Here is a 12,103-nt window from a genome sequence, read left to right as displayed (position 1 = left end):
AAAGGCTATGATAATAAACAATTCTGTGCATAGACTGTGTAGAAGGAATGGATGTGAGTTTTTCAATGTGTGGAGTGAGTCTGAGAGAAGATTAGATTTGTATAAGAGGATTGGCCTATACCTGAATGTATTTGGTATTAGGAGCCTTGAAAAACTAATAACAGGTATGAGACCTAACACAGAGAGTCAGGGAAACTAAATTATAATAGGGGGAATAGTGAGAATATGAGTGTAAGCGCAACAGTGTTATATAATTGTGCTAATGATGGGAATTTTGACTGTGTTTGTTCAGTTTACACCCACCAAACATGTGCAAAGATGTCTGCAAGTATAAGGCACTAAAGAAGAATAAAGATCTGTAAGTTGTCCAACTATGTCATGCAGGGTGCAGACAAGAGTATACAAAAGAACATGCAGGTAGTGTTATGTCTATATATAAATACTAGGAATATCAGAAACAAAGGGGTAGAATTTGTTGCCTTGTTCAGTATGTTGGGACCTCAGATTGCAGGCATTAGTGAGACCTGACTATCAGAATCAGGCATACTAACTGGTATTCAGTGTAAAGGTTACAGTATTTTTAGGAAGGATAGACAGGATTGGAGAGGATGGGGGGTGCTGCTAATGATATGAGATAACTTGAATCCAGTTAGAGTTGAGATCTATAAATGCAATATTAGTAGCAGTTTTTCATGTGGCAGTGAGTTTGAAGCCATCTGGTGTGAGGTGGAATCTAACAAGATCAATTACATAGTGGGGTGTTGTTACAGACCTGGTGGATCAGTTGCTAGTGATGAAGAAATGCATCACAAATTAGAAATGATGGGTTTGAAGAGAGTAATCATAATGGGAGACTTTAATTATCCAAATATTGATTGGGTAGCAGTAAAATCTCAAAAGAAGAATGAAACTGAATTTACTGAGCTGTTGCTAGACAATTTCCTCAAGCAGCATGTGACAGAAGGAACTCAAGGTCAAAGAGTGTTAGATTTGATTATAGTGTCAGAGGGTGTTTCAGTTAAAACCATAACTATTCTTCCTCTGGTTGGTGACAGTGATCATGCAATACTCACTTGGGAAGAGCCTAAGTTTATAACTAAGTATGTAAGTATGAAGTATGTAACTAAGATGTAAATATGAAGTATCTAACCTTTTCTGAATGTTCCATTCAAAAAAGGTTACATACTGAATTACAAAGCAACTAATTATGACCAACTGAGAAGTATACTAAGTTCAGTGGAATGGTATCAGTTATTGTTATCATTATTATTATAACGGGCAACTCCAAGGAGTCCATAGACTCATTGAAGGAGGCCCTAACATCATGTCAAGAACAACTATTCGACATTCACACAGTATCTATCATACTTCGTCTTGAACTCATTTACAGTCATGGCACCCACAACAGACTCTGGCAGCTTATTCCACTCATTCACCACTCTCCAAGTAAAAAACCTAGCTCTAACACCCTTGCTAACCACATTCTTGCCCAGCTTCCATGTATAGCCCCCTAGTCCTCCCACCACCATCAGTCCTATTCTCAAAAATATCTTCTGAATTAATCTTATAGAATCCCTTCAGCAATTTGAATGTCTCAATCATATCATCCCCTTTTCTGCCTATCAACCAATTTCTGCAACCCACAAATCTTCAACCTGTTCTCATAAGGTTCATTCCATAGACCTGGTATCATCTTGGTCACTCGTCTCTGGATCCTCTCCACCTCTTTCCCATCCAACCAAGTGATTTGATGAGCTGATTTAGCCACTTTTGCGATGTGCCCCCCCTAAACTTCAACTCCCTACCCAAATCCCTGATCAATCTCCTGGAGTACAGTTCCACCAATGTGATATACTGCTGCAAATCTTTTCACTCCCAAATACATAACCTTACATTTTGCCACATTAAATTGACATCCATTCTCCTTAGCCCAGTCCTCCAAACTATCCAAATCATCCTGCAAAATTTTAACATCCTGTGCACTCACTATTGCTCTACCTAACTTTGCATCATCAGCAAACAAATGGACAGTTCCTCTCAGATTCTTTCCTATATCGTTAATGAACAAACTGAACAGTAGTGGTCCAAGAATAGAACCCTGCAGCACACCACTAGTCACAATGGATGTCAGTTCAATGTCAGTAAATGCAAAGTCATGCACTTTGGTGTGTTAGATATCCAATGTCGTATTATATTGGTATGATTATGCTAGAAGAAACAGATCACTAGGGATCTTGGAGTGTTAGGAGATAGCAAGTTGAAGTTCAGGGACCACATAGCAAAGATTGCAAACACACCTCAAAAGATAATTGCAATGCTGAAACGAATGTTCACATGTAAAAGATAGGGATTTCATTTTGCCTCTTTACAAAGCCTTGATAATACTTTACTTGGACTATCTATTGTGCACAGGTTTGGTCTCCTGGTTTCTGTTGCGATTCTGATATAGTGGAGAGAGTGCAAAGGAGATTGTTAAAAATTATATCAGGATTGTTGAATACTGATTTTGAAGACAGATTGAGAATTTGTAGACTGCAGATATGATTGAGACTTATAAACTTCTGAAAGGATCTTACAGAATTTCAGTTGATGGAATTTTCAATTTTATGGAAGGGATGGGGAAAGGACACGAAGACATCTTTGAAAGCTGAGAATGAATGCTGCTAAGAAGAGGGTGAGGGCTAGATTTTTCTCTCATAGGGTGGTGTGTGATCATAGTTTATTGCCATTGGATGTTGTGTATGCATGCAGTGTGAATGAATTCAAGAATAAGTATGATAGCTGGTGCATGTAGTATGTGGCCTCCTGTGATGAGTTCCTGACTCCCTGGAGGTCTCTCTTAATAATAATAATAATAATTTAATATTAATAATAATAGTTTGTTCTGGATAGGATTTATTACAATAATTTACCAGTGACACAAATCTTGAACCTGACACATTATGGGAAGGGTAAAAAATTATACACTTATATATCTATGTCTTATATGTGTCTTTTTTTTTTCTTTTTTAATTTTTTTGTAATTTTTGAATTATTGATCTGCTTACTTTAAATTGATATCAGATGATATCTTTCCTTGTGAAAACAGTATGATGTACTATTATTGTATAACGTTTTTGAAAATTATTGTTCCTAATTAAAATTGAGCATTTATTTCAGATGTGTGAGCCAGATTGCATATGTGAAGATGCTTGGAATAATACATATCTATGCATTAGAATTTTATCTGAAAGGGAAAATTCTGTCTCTTGTTTATTTTATGACAATGAAGTAAGTATTTTATTTAAATTGCATGATGCGATCATTCTGAAATTATTCATTTAAAAAAAATGTATATCTCAAAAATTCATAAATAGATAGAATATTATATTAATGCTAAAATTTTAAATTACACAAAATATGTAATTCTGTGTAATTTATTTTTGTTTTAGCATGGATAAGAAGACATTTTCTAAGGTTGTTAGAACATTGCTAATGAATTGAGATAATTCTTGCTCATTTACTCCATTCTGGGTAATTCAGGTGGAGGAGCAAGTTCTACTGCAAAACAAAGGCACAACAATATCCCCCCCCTTTCTCCTCAACCAATTTTTGAATGGAAAAATTTTGAATGAAAACATATTAAATTCTCACTTCCCAAACCCAAAGTCTGGCTTAGAATTGGAAGTTTGAACATATGTCGCCAACACTATTCATTCCTCTCCCATTTGAACAAGTAACATGAATGTATTCAGTTCACATTAGAATACAATAACACTCTTTCTTTCATAGACACTCTACCCCTTTTCAGACATCCTCAATTTTGATGTATTGGGTTGGCAAATAAGTTAATTCGGTTTATGCGTTAGTACAAGTTTATGCCGCTTCACCTGTCGCTATTGTTGCGCTACCACACAACGCTATTGCGCAGTTGAAAGGCAACATTTCACATAATGTTTCAGTGAATTTTCATTTGGCCTACTTCAGTTGCGTGTGTGTGTAACATATTTTTAGAAATGGAAGGAAATAACATACATTACTGGCATATTTTGCATTTTTATTTCAAAAAAGGCAAACGAGCTGCGGATGCCCTTAAAAAAAATATGCAGCGTATATGGGGATGGTGCCTTAACAGAATGCATATGCCAAAAGTGGTTTGCCAAATTCTGTTCATGGAGATTTTGACGTCAGTGATGCACCTCGTGCTGGTCACCTGACCGAGGTTGATTCAAGTGTTGTGAAGGATATCGTCAACAAAAATCTGTCACAAACAGTGCAGGAGATTGCTGCAGTACTGAACATATCCCATACAAGCATTGAAAACCATTTGCACAAGCTGGGATATGTTTCAAAACTCAATGTTTGGGTGCTGCATGAATTGATTGAGGCTAATATGACTGCTCGCATATCCATCTGTGATTCGCTGCGACATCGCCAAGAAAACAACCCATTTTTGAAGCGGGAGATGAAAAATGGGTAATGTACGATAACGTGGTATGTAAAAGATCATGGGGGCACAAGAGTGAACCACTGCAAACAACCTCGAAAGCAGAATTGCACCCAAAGAAGATCATGCTCTCTGTGTGTGCTGGGATTATAAAGGTGTTGTCCACTACGAGGTGTTACTGTCAGGCAGAACGATTGATTCAACTGTCTATTGCTCACAGTTAATGCTGCTGGCCCGTGCAATTAGCACAAAACCTCCTGAATTGGCAAATTGGAAAGGAGTTGTCTTTTATCACAACAATGCCAGACCCCACACATCATTAACAACCCAGAGTAAACTGTTACGTCTTGGCTGGGATGTTTTGCCGCATCCTCCACCAATTTCTCACCGGACCTGGCACCTTCCAATTACCACTCATTTCGATCATTGCAGAATTTTCTGAACAGGAAAACCTTCACTAATGTGGAGGCTGTCAAAAGACACCTGGATCAATTTTTCGACAGTAAACCTCAGGAGTTTTATAAATGTGGCATAATGAAGTTGGTGGACAGATGGCAAGAGGTCATTGATAAAGAGAGTCAACATATAACTGACTAATATGTATTATATATGTTTAAGTTAAGGGATATATATCCCATAATTAAGTTTCTACTTTATATAGTTTCTACTATATTCGGCATGAAACTCTTTGAGTTTCTTATTCGGCTAAGAAATGATATGAGATATATATCCCTTAACTTAAACAAGTTATATGTCGCCGAATTGAAGCCTTTGGCTCTTCATACGTCTAATAATGTATTATATATATTAAATAAAATGCGTTTCATTTCACTCTGAAAAACCAGACGAACTTATTTGTCAACCCAGTATATATTGCAAACTTGTGCTTCCCCTAATGTTATACACACAGTGAGTTGCACCATTATCCCCCCCCCGCCAAGAGCTAAGGATAGTTTGCATATGTGTCAGCACTGTTTTGTTTCATGAAAGGACTTCTGATATTATGGATACTCTCAGTTAACAAATAAATAACAAATTCACTTGCTATAACAAACTACTACAGTCCCCCATAGGCATAATGCTGTTCTAAAGAAAGTCAATATAACTTACTATCCACTGTAACAAACTCTTCTTATGACTTTAAATTTTTCAGGAAATGACAACGTATACTAAAATATTAATTAAAACACTTTAATCAGTACCTTCCTATATTCGATAATGTTACATTGCCATATTCTGGGAACATAAAACTATGATATGTGTACACAGGCAGTAACAACGAGCAAATGAGGCTGAAGAAGGCAACTGGCATTGGTCCTAGAGTCCTAAAGATGCCACCTAGTGGGCTAAATTGGATTGTCTTGGCTGTTGGGCTGATGTTCTAAGGATGCAAGTTTTCCAAATTTGGGGCAGTCTCATGCACCCAAATTTGTTGAGATTTGGGAAGTTTTTAGAGCTGAGGCTGCTTCCAAGAGCAAGCTTTCATATTTATTGAAATAAATATGAAATATGATAAATATGAATGATTGTTCTTGGAATCAGCCTCTGCTTTAAAAAACTGTCGAAGTGATTTTTTCAATTCTGACGGCATTGTTCATCATGAATTTCTTCCACAAGGCAAAACAGTGAACAAGGAGTATTATCTTAAGGTAATGCAACATTTTCGTTAGGTAATCAGAAAAAAAAGTCCTGATGCTTTGAGGGAAAACTGATGGATGCTTTATCATGATAATGAGCCTGCACACACATTATTATTACTAATCAGTCAATTTTTGGCAAAACACAAAACAATTGGTTGTTCCACAGCCTTCTTACTTGCCTGACCTTGCACCAGCAGACTTTTTTATTCCTCAAATTGACATTGAAAGGCCGACATTTTGAGTTGATTGACTCTATAAAGAAAAAAAAAAATCTCTAGTGAAAGTGCACAGTATCCTGAAAGAAGCATTCCAGAAATGTTTCAAAGGATGGAAGAAACACTGGCAGTAGTGTGTGCAAAGTGGAGGAGAGTACTTTGAAGGTGACAAGGCCAAATAACTTCGAAGTTAAAATAAATAAAATAAAAATAAATTTTTATTTTATTTATTTTATTTTTATTTCCCATTTACAATTGTGTAGTTACAATTCCGAAATGTGGATTCCATCACACTTACACAAGTGTTACAGCATATATCACCTGAATTTCAGTTCATTATCCACTATTACCATCCTCCAGATCCTTCATCCCTCCTCCTGGATCACAATCTCACCAGCATTGTGCCTTGCATTCCATTTCCTCTGTCCAACATGATACTTGACAACATTAAAGTTTATCTGCTTTCTGTTCATCTGCTGTCTGCTGAACAACTAACCTATTTAAAGTGCTCTGAAGTAGTAACATATTAGAATTCTCTGTGCTTACTTTTCCCAGTTTTGAAATTAGAATAAGAATACAACCTATCTTTGTATTCTTATTCTAACCAACTTCAATATCTTCATCATTAGCACCTCTTTATGCAGTGGCACTATCCAGTAGCATCAACATTTGCCATTGGCTCATTGAAAGTTTATAGGACTCATTTCAAACATAAAACTTAGCATTTTTACACAACTTTACAGTCAACTTGTATTATAGTAAATACTGCGATGATAAACTCACTCACTATGACAAAGTACATTAAAGAAGAAAAAAAAAAAAAATTCTGCCAGAGGGCAAGGTCAGAGTTGCATGTGTTAAGAAGTAGCAGCGAAAAAAAAAAAGTTTCTTTATTTTTATTAGTTTTTTTACTTTAAATTATGGGGAATGTAAACTAGATACAATGTATAGTCTGTGGTGAATTTGTATACTTAAAAACGTAATATTTCAGTGTAATTTGTAGTAGTTCTTTGTGCAGTGTTTGAATAAAGGTGGCAGCCACAGCTCAGTTTGCTAATGGCTTATCACCAAGTTCCCCTCCCCATTTACAGACTACATTTTACAGAGTATACTATGGGATTTTGTTTTATGTGGTGCTTGCAGCATGTATGCATCTTGACAGCTAGATATGTGGCAGGTGAGAAATCGGAGAGTGCATATATGCAGAAAATGTAGAAAAAATTGGAAGAGCTTTGTGATTTAGACATTAGTATAATGGACCTTGGCAGTGTTACATCAGAAACGAGAGAATACTGACTGAGAGAGAGAGAGAGAGACAAGTGGTGTGATTGAGGGTGAGGATAGCGAAGAGAATGTGAATGAAAAGAAAAGAATGTGAATAAAAATAAAATGAATGTGAATGTAAATTTGAAACATTTTGAAGTTTTCAAGGTGGTGTTAATTTGGAGGATGAATAGCGAGCAAGAGTACGTAGCTTGCAGAGAGAGAGAGAGAAAGAGAGAGAGAGAGAGATGTGCTAAAAGAAGAAGTGGAATGTCTTGGAAATGAGTTGAGAACTGTGAAAGAAGAAATTAGGCAACTGGAAACGATGAATGCGAAGCGAATCAGATTAGGAGTGAGAGAGAGTTATGGGAATGATAGAAGAGGAGAGAATTGGAGAACTAGTAAAAGAGAGAGAAAGTGCTAGATTAGAGAGAGTGAGGGATGCAGGTGAGCAAGGAAGAAACTGAGTGGTAAGAGGTGTGATGTGAGGTGTGCAAGATAGAATGCTTGAGGAATGTTTGCCTGGAAGAACGATAAGTGTGATCGTGGCAATTAAGCGAGGTGAAAGGATAGATGAGATTTGTGATAGTGGGCACGAATGAGTTGGGAGACAGTGGCAAGAGATCTGGGGGTTCTTGAGGTTGTACGGAAGAAGACCGAGACAGGGAAGATTTTGTGTGTGTGTGTGTTTCCCAGGTATGATAATGCAGGGCTGCAGAGAGCATCAATAATGAATAGTATAGTATGGCTGAAAAAGAAAACACAGTACTGAACTTCGACGCCCCTTCAGAACACGTGCTAGGAGATATGCCGTTCGACTGCATGCACATTAATAGAAGAGCACGTGTAGAGTCTACACCATTACATTTAGTTGTTGCAATGGTGTTAAGATTGGAATAAAAGATGTTTATTGTTGAGCATTATTTTCATTTACAGAGTTGGTAAAGCAAATGGTCCAAGTCTACGACATGTTTGTGACAAATTTGTTCATCGTTTCCTTAAGCGTGTTCCACGCAGTAGTGTCATCATTGCCTTAACTGAGAGGTTATAACAGATCAAGAGGAACAAACACATATAGAATGTGTTAATTCCATTCACCTAGGATTTGCATACAATATGTCATGCAAAAAACATTCTATTTCATGCACAGATATTCCAACAGGATAAAGCAATTGGTCACATATCATGTGGTTCTAAAGCCTGTTTATCAGAATGCTTCCATGGGAGGCTCATTTTGAGGTTCACAGAATTCCTGTACCCTTCATGTACTCTTGATCTCACATCACTTGATGCCTTCGTTTGGGGTATGTTGAAGGAATGGGTATTCTGCATGACCTACCTTCAAACCTTGATGAACTAAGGGATAAAATTATGTGATATGTCCAGCAGATGTCCCAATCCTTGTTCTCAAAGATGACAGAGAACCTTCACATGTGCTGTCTTGAAAGACATAGTGCCCGTTTCGATCATGTAATCTACCGTCATTAATGCTTTATTCAACCGAGATTCCACTGATAGTTGTGGATGCACATATCATCATGTGTAAACATATTTCTTTGTTAATGAACCAGTTTACTCCACAATATATATCATTGTAGTTATTCGGTACTTTTTTTTTTGAGCAATACTGCATGATAGACAGAATGTCTCGAAAGAGAGGCTTGAAGTACATGGATGCTTGGGGACATTTAAGGATAGAAAGGAAGTGTATACAGGAGACAGTTTGCATTTGAATAAGGAAGGATGTAGGCATCTGCAGTGAATTCTAGTTTCTGTGCACCTGCAGTCCAGGGAAACTAGAATTATCAGGGTGCATGCTAGCAGGGATGGCCTTTTGTAGGAATAGGTGCTTGGAAGAAGAGGTAATGCTGAATCCAGTGAAGTCAGGAGGGAATAATGATATATATAGAAACAGTGACAATGCCTTGATTCTTTATACTGATGCCAGGAGTATCTGGAATAAAGGAGATGAATTGGTGGTGCTGATAGCATCAGCCTGTCCAAAGATTATTGGGATCTCTGAGACGTGATTGATGCAAGATGATATACTGACAGGAATAGAAGTAGCAGGATATAGCATTTTTTGACAGGATAGGAAGGGAAAACATGGTGGTGGAGCACTGCTTATGATAAGTGAATGACTTTTGTCCTCTCAGAGTGGAGGATTTGTAGGGTAGTGGCACTAATGGTTTTGAAAGCATATGGTGTGAGATAGAGGTGGGCAGGACAGGATATTTAGTGAAGTGTTGCTACAAGCCAAGGAGCATAAATGGTGAAGAGCAGGAGATGTTCAGGCAGTCGAGCTTAGCAAGTGCAAGAAAATTGATTGTTATGGGAGATTTTAACTACAGCAGCATGAATTGGGAAGATGAAACTGCATGTAGTAATAAGGGAATGTAATTTCTGGAATTCTTGAGTTACAAATGTCTTAGGCAACATGTAGTAAAAAGAACACAAGGTTAAAGAGTTTTAGATTTGGTCATAGCATCAGAAGAGCTGATATTGTAACTGAGATGGCATCTCTGCCCCCCCCCCCCAGGTATAATCAGTTAGAGAAGTTTGAGAGTGTCACCCTCCCAGTTAGAGAGTGACCATGTGGTTTTGACTTGGGAGATGAATAGACATGCAGGAGTGTGACAACACCAATTTTTTGTGAGGTGTGATGAGCAGACTTTTGATGAAGGTATCTGGTGTTATGAAGTCTTTAATTAATAGAGCATATAATGTACTCCTCTCTCTCAAGCTTACAACAAGAACTTCTCACTATCAAAACTTTAATGGAATTTAATGGTTACAATCCTTGTCAAATCCCGCAAATAATTGACTCGTGTGTTCCAACCAACACCTGAGGATTCTTCAACAGACTGCAGGGTTCCAATCCTTTGTTTCTGGTATCTCTGAAGCTATTGTAGAATTTTGAAGCAGTATCACCTTATTCGCACATATTTTCCTATCAACAAAATTTCTCATCTGTTACCATCTACAAAAAAAAAAAAAACCTATCGCCTCTGTCATTAGCTGGTGTTTACCAGATACCTTGCAAATATAATTTGACATGCTTTGGGCAGACAGACAGGCTGTTCTGTGGAAAAAAGAATTAATGAACATCAATATTACATTGAATACGTGAAACCTCAAATGCCTCTTCTGGCGCAACATGGTATTGACACTAAACACAGTATCCAGTGGGATGAATCTCGTCTTCTCCATAGAAGCAGTTTTAAATATGAATGCCTTTTCAAAGAAAGTTGCAAAGCCCTTTACATCAGCCAAACTTGAATTGGAACGATTGTCTCTCTCTCTCTCTCCCAAAAGTTTGGGAGATTCTCATTTTATGTAAACATCAAAAATACTTTTAATATAATTTATTAATAAATAATTTATTAATGGTATATTAATAAATAATTTATTAATATACCATTTTTAATTGGTAAACTGATTGTTGTATGTACTGTTATTTTCAGTACGAAATATCTCTACTTTAATTTCATGTGGTTATCATGCAATTTGTTGTTTAATTGGGACTGGATGGGATTTCACCATGGGTTTTGAGAGAATGTACTAAAGATCTGATAACTCTGTTGACCTGACTTTTCAATGAAAATCTGTTCATGGGAAAGGTATACCCAAGGAGTGGAAGTAGGGTAAGATAGTGCCATTGCATAAGGGTGTAACAAACTGGAAGTGTCAAACTATAGAACAGTTTGTATTTCATCAGTAATTGTTAAGATCTTGAAGAAATTAGTGAAGGATCATTTACAGCATTGGGCAGATGAGTGTAATGTTATCTGTAAGAGTCAACATAAATTTCTTAAGGGGCACTCTTGTTTCAGTGATATGATTGTCTTTTATAATAAAGTGACAAGAGCTGTTGATAAGGGAAAAGCATCTTCTGCCATTTTTTTGGATTTTACAAAGGCATTTGATAGGGTACCACATGATATGCTGATACTTAAGTTGCAACCATGAGTTTAGATGTCAGGTTAGTGACCTGGTTTCAAGATTAGCTATCTGATAGGTATCAGAGAGTTGTGTATTGGGGAAGCAGTATCAAGAAGGCAGAAGGTTACAAGTAGGATCCCATAGGGCTCAGTACTGGGACCTGTATTGTTTAATCTTTATATCAATGATATTGTCAATGGATTACACAACGATATTCAGTTGTCAAATGATGTGAAGCTGGCACGGGCTATTAGTAATAGTGCATATGTGGTAGCCCTGCAAGAGGATTTGAATAAACTTGACAGATGGGCAAATAAATGGGGATCTCAGTTTAACACAGATAAATGTAAAGTCTTGAAGTTTGGGATACATCAATGAGAAACTGCATATACTCTGTTGGAGGAACTATACTGGAGGAAGTGGGGGAGACAAGGGATCTGAGGGTGATGATTGTTAGAAACCTGAAATTCAGGGAACACATTGCAAATGTGGTGAAGGTAACCCAGAGGATTGCTGCAGTACTGAGAAGGATGCTGACCTGCAAAGATAAAAGAGTTGTCATTGCATTGCATAAAGCCCTGATCAGACCACAGTTGGACTGTGGCAGGAGTGAGGAC

General features: G+C 37.2%; 1 protein-coding gene across 1 annotated transcript in view; it reads left to right on the top strand.

Annotated features, from left to right (window-relative positions):
- Window positions 1-12,103, top strand: part of LOC150100717 (N-acetylglucosamine-6-sulfatase-like) — a 147,580-nt gene that overhangs the window by 123,985 nt on the left and 11,492 nt on the right. The window contains exon 11 of the mRNA XM_090401336.1: window positions 3,160-3,270. Within this exon, the coding sequence (XP_090257462.1) occupies window positions 3,160-3,270 (111 nt within the window). The remainder of the gene's footprint in view (window positions 1-3,159; window positions 3,271-12,103) is intronic.

Source organism: Typopeltis vanoorti, chromosome 12, assembly GCF_054136105.1.
Source record: "Typopeltis vanoorti isolate ZY-2024b chromosome 12, IOZ_Tvanoo_1.0, whole genome shotgun sequence".
NCBI lineage: Eukaryota > Metazoa > Arthropoda > Arachnida > Uropygi > Thelyphonidae > Typopeltis > Typopeltis vanoorti.
Note: the sequence above shows the minus strand (reverse complement) of the source record. Positions and strands in the feature narration are given on the sequence as shown.